The sequence below is a fragment of the Drosophila eugracilis genome, unplaced genomic scaffold (genome assembly GCF_018153835.1).
Source record: "Drosophila eugracilis isolate 14026-0451.02 unplaced genomic scaffold, ASM1815383v1 contig_1104, whole genome shotgun sequence".
NCBI lineage: Eukaryota > Metazoa > Arthropoda > Insecta > Diptera > Drosophilidae > Drosophila > Drosophila eugracilis.
In genome coordinates this window covers 502,468-520,696 of record NW_024571881.1, presented here as the reverse complement: position 1 = coordinate 520,696, position 18,229 = coordinate 502,468, and the positions used below count along the sequence as shown (strand labels likewise).

Genomic DNA, 18,229 nt, shown 5'->3' with positions numbered 1-18,229 from the left:
GTTCACAGCGGATGATGATGATGCTGATAGACAGCGCTTTAGGGGAAATTTCATACAGAAAATGGCATGAACAAAACGAGAGGAGATTACATTACCCAGATACCCAGAGTACTTATGAAGGAGCACAGCCAAATGCCAGTGGAAACATAACGAGGTGCGAACAGGGTCAGCTCTGGTAGCCTTTAGCTAGTTGAACTCAATCGAACGTTTGGCTAGTTGGCCAACTAGCCAACAGAATCTGGTCTTAAGCAGGTAGAAAAATTGTCAGCAAAGTGCTAAAATTGTTGCTTGTAAGCTTGTAAGGCGAGGGGAAACAATTTTTAGATATATGCTAGTTATGTAAAGATCTAGATAAGAGATCAGTGGATTCTGCAGAAGAATGTCACATTCCTTATGCAATTCTCAAATCAATTGTTTGGCTGCGGTGTAAAATTTAGTTCAGAGCTTTAGATATAACCTAGTAACGAATTTTAAAAACTCATCTTTTCCTTGAGCTCCTAACGAAAGATTACCATCTCAAGGCATTTTCTTTAGACAGTCAACAATTGTTGAATATTCAGCATACGTCATGTGGTCCGTTGCCCCAACTTGAAATTCAAGTTGTTCGTTGCTTTTAGTTTTTCCTTTATTTATGTGTTTTTTTTTTTTTTTGCTTTGCCGGCTACCATTTAAATTGATTTTCGCTTTTATGCCTCGAAATTGGAGTAAAATTGGAGGCAAGGTCAGCCGCTGCTCAATGGATTTGGCTGACCATCTGCACAAAGTCGATGATCATGTAGCGAGGATGATGACGTTGATGTCTCACTCTCAGAACAAACAAGTTGTAATTGGGTCGACTTTTGTGTACTCGAGTAATCATAAACAACGACGGCACGAGAAGGCAAAGGCCTTACAAAATGGCCGAGTCATAAAAAACCTTTATCAAACGCTTCGCTGATCCGACAACTTCAATGATTTTTTTCTGTTGTCTGTGGACTGTTGTTGTTGTTTCCCCCCATTTGTTGTTCGTGTGAACTGAGGAAGGACGACCTTTGGCTAGACTGTGATTTGAAGATGACACCTTCGGTTGAATTTATCCATTTCGTGATGTTATTGGGAATGACTCAGCCAGGTTTTTGTTTCTTTACGGTTTCGATCGAATTGATTTCTTGATTTTTTCTTAAACCCTCAACTGCAATTTGGCTCTAAACGAGCTTGGCATTTGTTTACTTTAGCTAAATATTCAGTTGTTTTCGGCAATGATCATAAATTGTTATTGTTCCATTGGCGTGGGATTATACATTAGCCTATAAAATAGATGGATAGTGTGAGTTTAAATTCAAGCGAAACAATGTTAACGTTTGCGATGACTTAAGGTATTTGGTTTAATTGGAATAACTAGTTATTAAAATGTTAAACCTTTCACGAACACTGCCGTTTGCTGGAGTATTAAGTATACAAATTTAGGAATAGATATTTGATTATATATATATTTATCAGACTTAAAAGAAAAAAAGAAAAATGTTTTAATTTGGCATCACATAATTCAATTCGCTATTAGTTAGTTAGCCGTAGAAAACTAAATTTCAGAATCGCTAGCGGGCATTGATCCCAGTTAGGTTCGCCTCTTGACAATAGCCATATTGGCCAGTTGCAGTATGCGGTTGAAATCGACCTTGACGTGGGCGCGCCAGAATTTACAGCGTCCCCAGATGACGGCTGGATAATTTGGACTCATGATACCGTGGAAGATTCGAGCAATGTTTCGACCACTAAATGTGTTGTCCGGATACATATTGATCAGGGCGTGTACGTCTGCTGTGATATCCTCATCGGACACGTTGCTGGGCTAAAAGTGAATGATAGAAATTAATGGAAAATGGAAAATGATACTATTTTGCTAAGAAATTACCTCCACTTCCAGTTCCAGATCCTGCGGGTAGTCATTAGCAAAGTAGTTACGCACAATAGCCTTTAGCTGCTCACAACGATCTTGCGGAAAGTCGGCATTACAGCACTGTCCGCAGGAGCTGTAGGCCACCGCCGCCAATCCGTGGGCCACATACTGTAGTTGGATAAGCTGCGTACGCTCCTGTTTCACAGAACGCGTATAGAGAGTATCCAGAGCGCTGTCGATCTCTGATTCCGTAAAGTCCCCTGGCACCTTGATACGGAATCCTAAATCATAGAAGCTCACCGTAATGGGCGATCGCTTCGGGAATCCATTCACTGTCAATAGATTACGATAAAAAATATATTGCACTATTAAAGTCTCATTTCTCTTACCTTTTACCCATTCTAGGTCCTTCAGTTGGTACTTGACCACACCGCTGTTCCAGCCAATTCCTGAGGCAATATCAGTCACCGAGAACTCAATGATGTTTGAGTCCTCCTTGAAGGTCTTGTCCCTAATCTGCAAAGCAATAGCCATGGCCAAGGGCGGACATTCTTTTGCAGCGTGCCTACAAAGGAAAAACCCAATTTCTCAATTAAATTTATAATAGAAAACATTTCAACATACTTTAGGTACTTGGGTCCACCGTAGGAGATTACTTTGGCCATCACATATGCTGAGCTTAGTACACTGATGCACCACCGGGGATCCAGTTCCATGTAGCAAAGCAACGTAGATATATTCTCCGCTGGAATGTCCAGCATCTCAACGGTTTTCTCTACAGAGAAGCCGATCTCGTGACCTGGACACACATGCGCCCTCGGACCGTCGCCCTCAAGGGGAATCGGAAGTTCAGGCCTCTTGGAGGCATCTTTGTCGCAGCTGCATGGCACGAAAATCTTCTGCAGCAGCTTGCGAATCACATGTCGATCAATAGAGTTGGCATACACATGCCGTCGCAGCTCACTCTGGTCTCCACCCTTTGCATCCAAGAAAAGATGACAGTGAGATGTCAATCCGTCGCGCCCTGCTCGACCAATTTCCTGCACATAGCTCTCAAAATTCCGCGGCATATTGTAGTGAATCACAGCTCTTATGTCCGGCTTGTTAATGCCCATGCCAAAGGCAATGGTGGCCACCACAATACGCAGCTCGTTGGCCATGAAGGCCTTCTGAACGGTGCGCCGCCTGGAAGCGGGCATTCCAGCATGATACGGCTCGGCTTGCCAGTTTATGCGCTTTCGTTTCTTGCCAGTATCCTGGGCCGGCTGCCTACGGTCTTGGACGCATGTTCTAATAAAGCCAGCGATTCGCTCACACTCGTCACGTCGTGTGCAGTAGATGATTATGGATTGGCAGGGTTCAAAGCTGAAATCATATAAAAATAAGTTTCAAAATTTAAACTTTTGCCTTAGTTATTCCTTACCGTTCGCTGTTGAGTAGTTGGAGCAGCGCCGCATCACGGTTTTGATCCTTGGAAATGGACAAAACCAGATTGTCTGGTAATGGGATGTCACTAATAACACCTCGTTCTCCATCCACAATGCCCAGATGTTTGATGATGCTCACTCGCGTTGGCAAAGTGGCCGTAGCCGTAAGTCCCAGCACTGTGTGAACCCCAAGATTTTTTCGCAGTACTTTGCAGATCATCAAGTAGCTGGGACGGAAGTTGTGACTCCACTGAGACACACAATGCGCCTCATCAATACAGGCGAAAGCAATGGGCGGTAGCTGGCGAAGAATAGCTCCAAATCCTGTGGCACGTTCCCCGGCAACTACTGCTTCTGGAGAGACCAAAAGAATATCGATTTCCCCATCGGCGATCATTTGCTGGATTTTCATACGCTGCGGCGCAGTTTGATTGGTGTGCAAACAGTGGGCGCGCAAAAAGTGCGGCACCCCGGTCACCTGGTCCTCCATAAGAGACACCAGCGGCGAAATTACCAGTGTAATGGCTCCCATTTTACGGCTAAATAAGTAGGCAGGCAGTTGATAGCACAGAGATTTGCCACTGCCCGTGCTAAGTGTGACAAGCGATGAGAGCCCAGACAGAGTGCGCATGATAGCTCGATCCTGACCTTGTAACAGTAATGAAAATAATTTAAGGAAAATGTGAATACAAGTTTGGCTTACCCTTTCTGAAATTACTGTGACCGAACATGTGTAATGCTTCCAACACTTCGGGTGTGGTGTCCTGGACACTTCCATCTGGCAGGAGATCGTATAAAGGTTTTACTCCACCGTGCTGACTACGATTCGATGTAGCAGCATTGGGGTCCAGGCCAGCCTGCTTGAGAAACTCTTCGGGAATCTTGTGCCCTACGTATTTCTTAATAGGTGAAAGTGCTTTCTCTTGGGAATCCGGTTGACTCTGCGAGGCTTCCACGGCAGCATCCAGGGCTTCAAAGTCGATGTTAACATCTTCGTCAGACCAATCTGGATCTGGATGCATTTCTCCATCCTCATCACCGCTGCTTTCTTTGACCTCTTCTTCTGATTCATCGGATTCCTCACCTTGCAAAATGGCGGAGTTGGCAGCTTCTGGTAATCTTAAGATATTTCGACTGTGAGCTACCACTGCACCCTGACTGGCCATCTCTTGGGCCTCGGCGAGCGTAGGGAATGGGGAGGGATCCTCCTCAAGTTGACCTGATAAAGGCAACAAGCTATCTCCCTTAACCTTGCAATTCCGTGCGAAATGTCCGACACCGCCGCACTGGAAGCAAGTGAGCACTCCGCCATCACACCCACCCATGTCCATATCGGGTCCACTCAAGGCAGCCACACGTTTCTTTTGCCGCCACTGCTGTTTTTTGTATTTACTGAAGTTCACTGACTTTTTGCCACGTACAAACTTTTTCTTTTGAATGTTAATGGTTACAAAGTTCTCGTTGAGTTTACCAGAGGCAACTCGTTCCTCCAATTTCTTTCGTGCTGCAGCTCGCTTTTCATCCACTTGGATATTCGATCCTTCTGTTGATCGTGCCACAGTTCCAGTTGCGAAGGTGCTAATATACCGTTGAGCGGTTGCATCTGCATTTTCCAGCTCCTGCTTATTAATGCGAGGAACACAGGTAATATCTCCTGCCTCCAAAGCAAGTACATATTTCAGATCTTCGGGATTTAAAGGTTGGCTCTCTTCAGGAACAGGTTCCTCAGCAGTAGATTTCTTAGTGTTCCTTGGCTTCTTCTCAGGCTTCGGTTTTTTCTCAGCTTTGATTTTGGGTTTCTTTTCAGCTTTTGGCTTTGGTTCCGCTTTAGGTTTAGCCGTCTTTCGTTTGCCCGCAGCTTGCTTGCGCTTCGTCTTATCTTTCTTGCCTTTCTCCGGTTCGTATGAAGCATCTTGATCATCATCAGCGGAGAAATCCAAAGCATATTTATCATCTGGATCTCTGCAAGTCAAAACTTCTTGTTCAACTGGTTTGGGTATTTCAGCTGAAGCTAGTGCTTTACTGGTTCCTGAAGATGTTGGCATAATCCTGCGACGTTTGGCCAGCTGTCGGTATTCTTCGGCCTCCGGCTCTTCATCACTTTCAGCTACCACAGAATCGGAATCCGATTCCGTCTCCTGCCGTACAGGTCGTGGCTTATGTTTAGGAGTAGGCGATTTGTGGGTGGATGCGGAAGGTGTTTGACCTAGAGGAGCCGTGTTTTGGCTTATAATAGAACTGTTAGCTGTATGGAAAACCTGTGTGCTTGCAACCTGTTCAGTCTTAACCTGTAGCGGCTGTTCCTTTTTTAAAGTCGGCTTCAGTTTACTCAGATCAAGATTTGCCAGTCCAAAGTTGGTTTTCTTTGGAGAACTTCTATTATTATTTGCTTCCGCAAAAGGCGTATCCACCTCAAGAGTGTTCTCCTTGGTATTTCGCTGCAGCCAGCCATCGTCTACATGGGTTTTTATGGTTTCCTTGATGTGATCGCCGGTCAGATGTGGATTTGTAGCTAAGGCCAGCTCCTTTTCCTTGTACTCCTTGGCCTTACGTATTAGTATGGTTTCAAAATCAGGAAGTTCTTCTACCGGATTTGTGGATACTGAGCTAACGGAACTAGTCGAGGTATTGACGGAACTGTGAGACAGCGGCTTTCGGGGATTTCGCTTGGCAAATCCGCGCGTAGACTGGAATAACTTTGCGCTCAAGCTAGGTTTAAGACTAGTAACCGGCTTGGACTGCTTGTCCTGCAATGGAGCTGAAACGGTAGCCTCAAGGGGATATGCTGCAGGTGCTGGTTTCTTGCTGACACCCGCTCCCCAAGCATTTTGATTGATTGGCAGCTCTTCTACTGCTTCAAATTTGCGAATTACATGGTTCTCATCGCGATTAACAAGATTGGTGAGCACTTGACGGTTGGGCAGCTCCTGGATATTGGAAAAGGAACCTTCCGCCGACGTCGGAATCTCGGGCAGTTTGTCAGAGATTTGTGGCTCCACCAACGCGGATATATCCATTGGAAGTCGGGGGCCTCCATTTACGCTCATATCTGGTTCCAGCATGCTCACACCCAGATCGCTGGCCTGTGACATCTCCAGGATATCGTATCCGTCTTCACTAAGAACATCGTTCAGGGTTTCCTCTAGGAAAGATGTTTTTAGCTTGTAGTACATTTTGTAGGAGTCGCGTATCTCCTGGCTGGCCTCCCGAATATCATACTGTCAGAACATATCAATTTAGAATAACTTTACATCTTTATTTTTGGTATCATAAACCAAATTTTACCTTTGATGGAACTCGGCCATTCTTTTTTTTGAAATCCTTTTCCCAGAGCTTGACCCGCAGCTTGTACTTCTGGTATTTCAACTTGAAGGCAGAATCGTCCATCTTGTTGGATATATTAAGTTACAAAATATTAAAATACAAACATTTGGTACGAGATGTTGTCACTTAATAAGCCAACAAGTGCAGCTGTTTTCGCTGAGCGCGCGCTTTTTTTCCGGCCTTGCCGGACCAATGCTAAGGAGAAAGAGTTGCCAGACATCGCGATCAGAGGAAATGGGCAAAAATACAGCTAAACTGATTAAAATAAAATAAACAAATTTTGTTATAAAGATGAACTACTTCAGTGTCTTAAAATGATTTAGAGTATTAACTGCATGTTTTGTTTAAAAACGAAAATCACAATTTTATAGATATTGCTGCGCATTTTATTCAATTTGTGTTCGTTTTTATAGTAAAAAATATCCAAGCTTGGCCGTTGCAAAATGCAGTTTTCACAATGATTCTAGGTAGGTATAAATGACTCGCAAAGGGTTTCCCTCGCTGGAATAACTGAAGATTACAGGTAATAGCTACGTGGATAGAAGCCAAGCAAAGCAATCGCACGGGACATCCAGCGGGATGAATAAAGCAGAAGAGGGAGTGCGGCGAAAGGCAGGGCGACAATGTAAACATAGGTTTTGAGGGGTCCTACATGAGTATCAGGGCAATCTCCTCCGGCTGCATCGATGGACAGCGCCAGTTGTAGAGGTAGTACTGCAGGTTGCCATCCCCGACGCCGAACTTTAGTGGCGCAAAGTACTTCTTATTCTCCATAAGGTCCAGAGCATTGTACACGTCCATCTGAAGATTGCGGGCCGAGATCAGTGCATCGTTCATTAAGTCCAGCCAAGGTGTCTTTGTGGACACATTGTAAAAGGAATACGCTGCACGAACCGTCTTATGAACCGGATGGTGCATCACCGACGATGGCAGGCAGTAGTAGCTAGTCAGATCAGTGATGTTTCCCTTCTCGTCGGCCACCACGAAACAGTCGATAATACCCTCCCTGGGCGTAAACCAATGACGAAACTCCTCCTTGCTGAACACCGGGCTCAGTTGAAAGCGTTTCAGGTAGTCATCCAGCAGTTTATGCGCCTTATCCATGTCCTTTGCTGTAATCCGCCGATATCCTTTCGTCTTAGGTTGATCGGGTAGTTTGTACAGCTTCATGGTGCGCTGCATAGTCATGTTTCGGGCGAGATGCGAGAAGCGTACATCCACCAACTTTTTGGGATTAAGGGAGCGATGCCAATAGCGACAAGTCGCCACAGGAGTTGGCAGGACCACACCAGCCGTGTAAGCTGCTTGGAATATCCCCGTCAGATTGACTCGACGCGTGATCTCACGGATCAGGACAGGGGCAACGCGCTTGCTGCGCAACTTCTTGTGAACGCATAGGAAGTTAATATCCACTACCTTGAGAACTTTGTCGTACGATTTCAGCTTGCTGGGAATGGCCGAGATGAAGCCTACTAGTTTTCCGGACTTCTCCACACGTACGCCCACATGCCAGTCGCGTTTCCATCCAGGCGGTTGCAGCGACCACTTAAGGAACTCTGGCTGGTAATCAAACCGGAACATGGCATCATCGTCTTCCACGTAGTTCTCGTTAAGCAGTGTGTATAGCTCCTTGAGATCATTGGCGTCGGTCAGGTCTAGTGTCACCCACTTGAACCCGCCAGGCAGAGTGTAGGGCTCCGCTCGGATCTCACTAACCTCCTTGTTAGGTTCGATGCACTCATTGGTGGTCACCTGTTCATCAAGCTTGGTAACTGGCTGTGTGGACCAGAAGGCGAATTTTTTCGCCATCTGGCGGCTGCTGGCCACGGCATCAGATACGGCCTGTATCAGAGCCTGCGTGCCTGAAAAGGAAACAAAGTATCGATTTTAATATACTATTATGCTGTCCAAGTATAAACAAAAACTTTTCAGCTACATATGTATGTGTGTATTCGTATTTAGCAAATAGTTTTGTCGTTCTTGCTTAATTTTCGGATGTCAAATCAATCGCCTGAAAAACTGAAGCAACATGACAGTGAACTAGTTTCGTTTTATTACGATTGACAGCAAGCTACCAAAATAGGGTGTCTAAAATGTATTTGATAGCAATTAAATTAACGAAATCCCAATTCTATAAGTCAGTAAAGATTAGTAAGATTCTGTTATTTATATATTTTTTTTTATTTTGTCAAGCTCTGGATGTACATACATATGTTCAGATAGTTTTAAAATAAATATATTTATGATTCATGAACACACTTTATAATTTTTGTATTTCACATTAAAATTTCCAACACCATATAAATCTGCTTGCTTGCAGACTGAAACAAATATTTATAGTTCAAATACACTTAATCTTTGAAACAGACCAAATAGATAAAAACATTTATTGTATGATTAATATTACTAAAATTCAAGCTAATGATGTTGTACTGTAGTTTCCGACAAAACCTAACCTCATTCTTTCAACCCTAAGGAGGTGCCTCCAAAGGGTCTTTTCTCGGCATGAGGACAACTTACTTGCATCCGACGACACTGAAGCCTTATTCTTGGCAACATCAGCTCGCTCAGAGTCCTCATTTGTGCCTATATCCGCGGATCCCGTGTCCTGGATCTTTAAGCCGGCAACAACCTTTTCAAGCATTTCCTCCGAAGCTTCTGCCACCTCCTTAGCCTTCTGCTTTAGCTCCTGACCAGAGCGGTCGTCCGCGTTCTCGTTCGGCATATTCTGCACTGTATTTCTGTTTAAATAGTTTAGCAAATTATAATTGCAATGAAATCGCAAAACTACAAGCAGCTGACTCAAAAAGCAGTGTGACCAGGAGCGAGCTAATCAAAAAGCTTATAACTAGTACCAACTGGTTAACGGTTAGAAGTGCGAAAACACACTTTAAACTTTTGAATACATTTATTTTTTCTTTTTTCAAAATGTTTTCGTGGTTTTATATATATATATATATATATTTTTTTTTTTAACATAATTGTGATTTATATACATTTTAAAAATATATTTGCGACATTCCTCAGAGAAATGTGTTTTGAAAACCGTAATAAATTTCATTTAGATCAGGCTTTTCTACATCTGATACAATGATATGAATTAACAAGTAGCTTAAGCGTGCTGCGTTTTAGAATAAATATCGAAAAAATGACTATCCCAAAACCGCAATGATAGTAATCAGATATCAGAAGGACGTGCTCCCAAACAAAATTTAACCGCGCTGAAAACGGAATTACATTCATGATCCAAGACAGGCCCATCATTACGGACAGTCGCACAAATAGTAAATAACTGCAATATATAAAACAAACCTAATTATTATCCTTGCTTATCAACGTACATTGGGCTTACGTCTCGCTGTCGAAATTAAGACAGTTTACCTGTCTTCCTCGCCGATAATCTAACTTTCTTATTTCACTCTTAACTTTCCAAATGTGAATGGCGGTCAGGATAAACATGATGACATTGAAAGTACTTAGAATCATAGTCGGACCACTACTGTACACCCAAGAAGAAGAATTCCATTCTAAAACGATAGAGAATATGGAATTTGTTGCGGTGTTAGCTGTAATTAAAATAAAATTATACCTTTTACTGAGCATTGAATAAATCCGACCAAGGGCAACCAATTCCATTTAGAGACATCATTTTCCCACATTCTATTAATGAGATAGATTAAGCCTGTCATGATGGCAGACGTAATCCACACGAAAATGCTGTATTTAAGGAACCGATAACTGGGTTCATTACGATTGAGCGATGTAATTAAAACCCACATATGGTAGCTGATCACAGATAGCCAGAGAATAGAAGCCATCCGGAAGAAGTATGAACTGTACCCTGCATTGAAGAAAAATGATTTGACATATGTATATTTTTCCAAATTATGAATTCAACTAACCTGCCAGAGAGCAAATGCCGGTTAATAGGTCTAAACTATCCAGTAATAAGATTAAATACTGGATGAACCTGCAAAGTATGCAGCATACAAGGCACTTTCCACTCACGTTCCGAAGATCCTTAACGTAAAGATATACGGCGATCGTTAGAAAAAAGCATATCAGTGATATAATATTGACTGTAAAATTTTAAAACCGTTAAGTGAAATAATAATTTTGTAAGTAACTATGATTATTGTTACTCTCGCGAAATCCTGCTGGTAAATGGGTTGTGCAAGAGTGGTTTACTATCCATATCGACTTTGGAAAGTCCTTATTAAAATTATGAGGATATATACAGTAGTCCTGTATTTCCAAGTATCCGTAAATAGTTAATAAGGTTCCATCCTGAAAAATAGCATTATACAGTTGAAAAAATTATAGTTTTTTTTTAGCTAACCAATAATAAGGCGTACTCGTCGTTCTTTAGATTCCGAACTTTATCACATTCCCAAAACTGATCCCTAATAACCACCATCTCGTCGAATGAGAAACGCGCCTCCATTGTTTGATTCATCGTCGTAAGGTAGATGTATGGTTTTAGCTGAGCCAGTTCATCCTTTAAACCATCATCGCAATTGCCATGGGCCAACATATTCTTGCGGGGGCAACAGATTCGAATGCAGGGATACACTGCACATACGCAAGCTCTTAAATGCTTCTTTACCGGCGCTGTGGATCCGTCCCCAAAATGCCTGATATCATACTCTGCAGTCAGGTTAGCAGGAATTAGGTGGTCATCATATAGATATGTATTGTTTTGCATTTCAATATGTGAGATATCAACCGTGTCGTAGTAGTTACAGTCAAATTTATCTGTCCTTGATTTCTTCACAATAATTAGAATAAGGACGAAGAAGAAAAATTTAAACAGGAACTTCATGTTAAATATAAGAACGTTCAACACTGAGAACTTGAACAAACTGTAGCTCGATAGCTTTAGTTTACAGTTTAAATAGCCTTTCTTTGGGACCCACTACATTATAACGAAACAATGTCGGAACAATTTTCTTATAGCGTGATTATTATATTATATTGCGGCTTTCTTGTTTGAGTGTTTTTATGTGAATTATATATATTTTCAACCTATTTAAGTGTTAACTTGATAATGGCTTATTCCTTTGCCACCGATTAATTTTGTTGAAACGACGGAAAATAATTTCTAATTCCCCTATCACCTATTAGTTGAATATACTTCCTAAGAGTCATAAACCTTCAAGACGTCGTAGTTTTCGTTTTTAAATTAGGCGCCAGATTTTGCAAGCTTTTCATAATTTGGCGTTAGGCACTAAGTATGTGCTGGAATTCAGTTCAAGCCCCCTGGCCACTCTTACATGATAACATCCGCTGTATTGTTTATATAGTTTCTAAAGCCGGACGAAAATGCAATGTGGCGGTATCAGTTGCTGATAAGCACTGGAACCCTAAGACACACAATTTTTAAACGACGATGACTGCCACCAAGAAGCGCCTAAAGATCGTGGCGGCCACCTCGCTGGTCCTCCTGCTCCTGGTCTACCTATACCGGGCGGTCAGGGTTTCGGCGGGCGGAATGTCCTCCATTTCCATAAGCAACGGTGACGAAGCCCAGGCCCGTTGGCCTCCCACGGAGAATCCACTTCAGAGGAGCCTCCAGATGGCCTACGAGGAGCAGAGTTCCCTGATCCGGGAACAGAAAGCCGAACTGCAGCGAACCAGAGAACACCTAGCCCAGTTGGAGGAACAGATTCGCAGTTTGCAGACCAGTACTCCTCGCAAATATCCAAAGGTTAAGTATCTGAACTACAAGAACCGTAAGCGCATCCTGATTACCGGAGGAGCTGGCTTCGTAGGCTCCCACCTGGTTGACGATCTGATGATCCAGGGTCATGAGGTCATTGTGGTGGACAACTTCTTTACGGGACGCAAACGTAATGTAGAGCACTGGCTGGGTCACGAGAACTTCGAGCTCATCCACCACGACATCGTTAATCCGCTTTTCATCGAAATTGATGAGATCTATCACCTAGCATCGCCAGCTTCGCCCCCACACTATATGTACAACCCGGTGAAGACCATCAAGACCAATACCATGGGCACCATCAATGTGCTGGGTAAGTAAAAATAAACTTAAAGGGTTAAAATGTGACAATGAATTTTGCTGATGAAATTAAAAAAAAAGGCTTGGCCAAGCGCGTAATGGCCAAAGTTTTGATAGCCAGCACCTCGGAGGTTTACGGTGATCCCACGGTACATCCACAGCCGGAAACATACTGGGGTCACGTAAATCCTATTGGACCAAGGGCCTGTTACGACGAAGGAAAGCGTGTCTCCGAAACTCTCAGCTATGCGTACGCCAAACAGGTAACATATATGCCCCGACACCCCTTAATTTAATTCGTTTGTTTTTTTTATCGCTATCAGCGGGGGAGTTACTGTCAACATATCCCAATCAGCCCAACCCCAAATCACATTATTTTTTATCAAACAAAGAAGCCTACATCTAACAAGCATTTGCAATATATAACGCTCATTTGAACAAAGAAAATACAAAAATATAAAAATCAAAGTAGTCATTAGCTATAATACATTTCATTCAAGCCACATTCCTTTATGCCGTAGTGGAAAATAACATAATAGTATTGCTTGGATCTAAAAATGAAGCAGATCTTTCCTGATTTGATCGGTAGCCGGGCATTAAATGATCTCAATTGGAATTCCATTAATTGCCGTTCCGCTCGAATGCTTGTCACGAGATAAAACTATGAATCGCGACCACTGACCATATTTCTCTGCCAATCTGGAACTCAAATTAATTTCCTTCATTCTCTATCTGTGTATCGTCAGGAAAAGGTGCAGGTGCGTGTGGCTCGCATCTTCAACACTTATGGGCCCAGGATGCATATGAACGATGGACGCGTAGTCTCGAACTTTATACTACAGGCGCTTAGAAATGAAACCATTACGGTGTATGGTAATGGCAAGCAAACCCGCTCCTTTCAGTACGTTTCGGATTTGGTGGATGGCATGATATCATTGATGGGATCCAACTACACGCAACCGATAAATTTGGGGAACCCGGTGGAGCAGACAATCGGCGAATTTGCAGAGATCATTAAGCATCTGGTCGGCGGTCCCAGTGTGATAAAACAAACTAAGGCAATGGAGGATGATCCACAGCGCAGGAAACCGGACATTACTCGTGCCCGGCAGTTTCTTAACTGGGAACCAAAAGTTCCTCTTGAGACTGGGCTGCAGCGAACCATCTCCTATTTCCGCAACGAACTGGCGCGCAGTGATCGCTTCCAAGAAAGCTCTAACAAGTACTTTGACGCACCGTAACATTAACTGGGTTAAGTTTTAGTTGATGATAATGCAACGTCTCTAGTCTGCAAATGTAAATATGACCATCGATAGCACTAATTGTAAGTTTAAGGACCAGGCGATATCTTTTACGTCATGAGCATGGTTCCTTGTGTAAAGTTTTCAGATGTAACTAACCAATTAACATAATGTTTGTTGTAAGGAATTGGGATCCAATAACGTACAAATGCGATCAAATTTATAGCACTGAAATTGGAAAATTTCGTTAAAAAGTATATATATGAAAATTTCACATTTATTTAAATGAACTTAATAACATAATTGTTTTTAAAGACCTAAAGTGAACCTTACTAGAAAACCAAGAGAAAACTGATAACTATCAAACAATTCCACACAAATGGAAAACTTTAAGGGCTATGCAAATATTACATATTCTGTTAAATTATTGTATAAGGACTTAAGGTGCTATTTTATTTGACCGCAAATGTACCACATAATCATTAAAATCACTGGGATACATAAAACTAAAAAACACCATCAGCAGGTTATGAACCGCATATCAAAACCAGTGAGAATTGAATTGAACAAAATATTGGAGAACTGTGACTCATTTAAAATGGTAGACATACAACACCGGTTTGCGCCTGTATCCATCGTAAAAATGGCCCGATTCTAGGCTTAAGTAGGGTTTTGAGTTGCTGTAGTTGGTAGGTCATTAAAAAGAGGTTTTTCTCTGCAAACTAATCTTACCCGACAAGTATTTTACTATCTATGTACATGGCTTATCCTACGCTTAATATACGTTAGTATACGTCCAACTTAAGACTATATTTGCACCTTTGCTTATCAGCTAGATCAACTAGGTTGGCCGGTCGCCTAATCTTTTTCACCTGGCTAGCGGCTCGAGCATCTCGAGGAAGAGTTTCTTCATGGTGATGACTTCATCGCGTGCAATTCCCCGCCAGAATCGCCTCAGGATGTCATCAGCCTGCCGCATCGAAGGCAGCAGCAGAAGCAACTGTTGTTGATGCGACACAGCTGACGAATGTCGCAACAAGTACACAACATCGTTAAGAGAATTGAGAATTGTATCGCGAAATGCTCGCAACGAACTTTGGTCATCCAGTAGGATGTCACAGTTGGCCAAAAGAAGTGCTTTCAACAGGTAGTACTCCTCCCTCCGTGGCGAAATCCTCTCCATGCGCTGCGCAATCTGTACACAGTGGTAGTAGAACTCCGTGTAGCCGCACTCCTTAGCCAATAGCTCATCCATCCAGACATCTGTGGCGAAGCATAGTTTACCATTGAACGGTAAGGACCGGAAGGTCAGTTGGAGAGTAAGAATCTCTGCCCACGACACTTGGAGTAGCTTCATTTGATCATTAAGGGGCAGATCTATAAATCCAGGTATCTGTTTGGCCCAGCCAATCACACTGACCAACTCCTTGTCGTAAATGTCGCTCAGAACGCTCAGAATCTCATTGGGATCATTGTTATTATTGTTTTGGAAAATGCAAGACCCATTTGGCGTGATTCCAACGCTGGATTCCAGTTTGATGCTGCCCGAGGAAGATGAGGCTTCATCATTAGCAATGGTCGTAGTATGCACTTGCGGTGGCGGCGTTTGGACGCTTAACGCATCTGGCTCATAGGAGTTGAGAACCTCCAGGATCTTTACATCGCAAAGCGATGTGGTGTTGGATTGGTAGAGCAATTGCATAGTCTGGTATGAGTTAGAAACGGGATTGCGTCTGTATTTCTGCCGCCCACCACGCACTCGATCCAAACGCACGCCCTCCTAAAAAGCCAGAAAACAATTAGTATTCAATAATTTAAATTTTTTACTTAGTAATTACCTTAAGCATGCCCATGAGCAGGCACTTTTGAAATCGACATGCCTGACAGGCCTTGCGTCTCCGCTTGTTGATTTCACACTCGTTGTTCGCCGGGCAGGTATACTCAATGTTGCCCTGGATGGTGCGCTTAAAAAATGCCTTGCACGCCTCGCAGCTGGCGACGCCATAATGGAATCCACTGGCCACATCCCCACAAACCAAACACAGCCTGCGAAGCTCATCCCGAACTGATCCGGATCCTGTTCCGGCACTTGCATTGCTGGCGTTTCCTCCACTGGTACCTCCACCTCCTCCTCCACCACCGCCACCACTAGTTCCACTGCCGGCTCCACCTCCTTTTAGGCTATCTCCGTCATTGCTTAGGGATACGTTATGCAGGTCGCAGGAGAGGGAGGTCGTCGAGCTACAGAGCTGTCTCTCCGGTGAAACTGAGGGTGATGACTTCATGCCGTTGGTCCCACTCTGAGTGGCCGTTGATTTGGAGCTGGGACTGAAGCAGGGGGGTCCGCCGCCCGCTGAAGAAGTGTCCACCTCCTGCTTTATGTGCAAGATGCTGACGCCGTCGGACATATTCGAGCCTTGACTGTGACAAAAACAGTTTATGAGCTTAGAAAAATCAAGTTTAAAAGCTATGCCGAACATACATATATTCCTTAGGGCACAAATATGGAGATATTAAGAAGGGAATAAACGCCTTTAATATGGTAAAAATCACTTTATCAAAAATTATGACATCAAAATAATTGCAATCTCTTTTCGTGTTATCCCTCTAAAAGAAGGAAAACATGAAAATCCAAGGGGTTACAAATGTGGGAAACACGTTAAATTACGCTAAATCATTGCGATAGTGATCGCTTTTGCTAAATGTCAAATAGTACGCGCTGCACAGTGGTGAGTATGGCCCGTAAATGTGGAAATTGTGATACCGCCGTTGTTATCAGCACTTATGAATGGGGTTTTGAAATTTACCCACTGTGCTGGCTAGTCACACGAAACTTGGTCACGGAATTCTTAATGAATGCAAAATGTAATTGTAATTAAGGCGAGCAAAAACCAAAACAAACTGCGGACAGTGCAATGGGTTGTGATCGTAAATCCAGAATATGTAAACTCATTACTGTACCCTTCTCCTGGGTAGAACTTCATCGGTGGTCGTGGAAAAGTACGGAACAGAACTGAATTAAAAAAACCGAACAGAGCACTAGGAGTGCGATAACGGTACTGTGCGTGGAGTACCTTCCAGTACCGTTAGTACTACAAATCACGACGCACAGAGCTGACATTGATTAGACATAAGCGAAATATATTAAAAATGGAAAAGGGAGCGAGAGAAGTTCGAGAATTTAATACCCTTAGATTTTTATACAAATTATAGTACTAATCAATATATTTACTTAAACGTAATTATTTTGCCTTTGTTCTAATCACTTTTGCTTATCTATTAATTTTTTTTAATCTAAAAGTGATTTCAGCCAGAACAAATATAGTAATATTAACTGCACATATGTATTAAATTGATGGACTGAAATCTGATACAAATAGAATAATCATATACTTCTTTCAGGATTTTCATACTAAAAGTGGATATGTTCTAGTTTCGAAACTAGCAAAGATAATACCATGGTCATAAGACTATAAGAAAGGGTATAAAACGCGCGCTGGCGAAGACAATGGGGGGTAGTAGTGGTGTAGTAAGTCGACTGTGGACGACATCAGCCAGGTTGCAGATGAAAGATAAGCACTCTTTCGTTATCAGCCCCCGGGAAGCCGAAGCCAGACGATTATGGCCCAAGGTGGGCCTGTCCGTATCTGTTTACATACTTACATAAAATATTTTTGAGGATCTTTTGTGTAATCAGCTCTACTTTAGCGCGGCAACAACGTCAATACATATTGGCCTCCGCGATAGTCTGTATGTATTTATTTTGGTCCGATTCGAGCACCTTGTTATTGCTTTTGTTTTCGTTTTTATGCATCTTTCGAAATTCGAGTCTTCAGTGTTTATTTACTAGTTGTTTTCACAGCTTTTGTTACGGGGCTTGAACATCATGGCTTTTTGAAGAGCAATTCAATTGCACTTTCCATAAGAATGGTCGAGCAATGTAGACAGCATCTGCATCGATTTTGTCCGTCTGGATTTCGATTTTTCACTGGAGAAAGGCACGAATTGTCGTTTTGCGCAGGCACACATCACATTACTTAGTAGATATTTGTTATCTGCATCCCCTTTTTGCGGAAACCCAAGATATTTGCTTATTCGAAGGATGGAAATGTAATTTTATTTTTTTTTTGTGTGAACCAGACCTGACTAGGGCTGGCGATCACTAGAATACCTGGACAGGGCTGCTTACAATGCTAGTTCATTAATAGCGGAAGTCGCTGGTTCTTATTCAAAACTAAAAAACCTTTCAAATCAAATATTTAAATTTATTTTCAAGAGATATATAACTGTTTCGTGAGCTAAGAGTAATTATAAACAAACATATTAAATAACGATATAGGAA

The 18,229-nt window shown here is 42.6% G+C and overlaps 5 protein-coding genes across 8 annotated transcripts; 1 reads left to right on the top strand and 4 right to left on the bottom strand.

The window, feature by feature from the left end:
* Positions 1-1,449: 1,449 nt before the first annotated feature.
* On the bottom strand, positions 1,450-6,777 carry LOC108109904. The gene is made up of 7 exons (XM_017218710.2): positions 6,589-6,777; positions 4,007-6,521; positions 3,300-3,951; positions 2,501-3,241; positions 2,266-2,441; positions 1,892-2,208; positions 1,450-1,828 (listed from the first exon to the last, which is right to left on the bottom strand). The coding sequence occupies exons 1-7, from the start codon at positions 6,688-6,690 to the stop codon at positions 1,595-1,597; spliced, it is 4,737 nt and encodes a 1,578-aa protein (XP_017074199.1). The 5' UTR covers positions 6,691-6,777; the 3' UTR covers positions 1,450-1,594.
* A 213-nt stretch (positions 6,778-6,990) lies between these two features.
* LOC108109909 (glycylpeptide N-tetradecanoyltransferase) lies at positions 6,991-9,453 on the bottom strand. Its single transcript, XM_017218717.1, has 2 exons — positions 9,148-9,453; positions 6,991-8,489 (listed from the first exon to the last, which is right to left on the bottom strand). Exons 1-2 carry the CDS (start codon positions 9,350-9,352, stop codon positions 7,276-7,278), a joined length of 1,419 nt encoding a protein of 472 aa, XP_017074206.1. The 5' UTR covers positions 9,353-9,453; the 3' UTR covers positions 6,991-7,275.
* A 227-nt stretch (positions 9,454-9,680) lies between these two features.
* Positions 9,681-11,449, bottom strand: LOC108109763 (probable G-protein coupled receptor Mth-like 7). The gene is made up of 6 exons (XM_017218437.1): positions 10,967-11,449; positions 10,770-10,914; positions 10,530-10,706; positions 10,217-10,468; positions 9,980-10,154; positions 9,681-9,919 (listed from the first exon to the last, which is right to left on the bottom strand). Exons 1-6 carry the CDS (start codon positions 11,447-11,449, stop codon positions 9,694-9,696), a joined length of 1,458 nt encoding a protein of 485 aa, XP_017073926.1. The 3' UTR covers positions 9,681-9,693.
* A 460-nt stretch (positions 11,450-11,909) lies between these two features.
* Positions 11,910-14,618, top strand: LOC108109851 (UDP-glucuronic acid decarboxylase 1). Its single transcript, XM_017218612.1, has 3 exons — positions 11,910-12,659; positions 12,728-12,909; positions 13,393-14,618. The coding sequence occupies exons 1-3, from the start codon at positions 12,017-12,019 to the stop codon at positions 13,885-13,887; spliced, it is 1,320 nt and encodes a 439-aa protein (XP_017074101.1). The 5' UTR covers positions 11,910-12,016; the 3' UTR covers positions 13,888-14,618.
* LOC108109848 (steroid hormone receptor ERR2) lies at positions 14,147-18,217 on the bottom strand. 4 transcript variants are annotated; one of them, XM_017218606.1, is made up of 4 exons: positions 16,849-17,154; positions 16,370-16,494; positions 15,726-16,308; positions 14,147-15,667 (listed from the first exon to the last, which is right to left on the bottom strand). In XM_017218606.1, the coding sequence occupies exons 3-4, from the start codon at positions 16,293-16,295 to the stop codon at positions 14,756-14,758; spliced, it is 1,482 nt and encodes a 493-aa protein (XP_017074095.1). In that variant the 5' UTR covers positions 16,296-16,308; positions 16,370-16,494; positions 16,849-17,154; the 3' UTR covers positions 14,147-14,755. The 4 variants fall into 4 exon arrangements, with proteins under 4 accessions (XP_017074095.1, XP_017074093.1, XP_017074092.1 ...); XM_017218604.2 differs by lacking the exons at positions 16,370-16,494; positions 16,849-17,154 and adding an exon at positions 17,551-18,217; XM_017218603.1 differs by lacking the exon at positions 16,370-16,494 and having other exon boundaries at positions 16,849-17,162.
* Between the last annotated feature and the right edge of the window lie 12 nt (positions 18,218-18,229).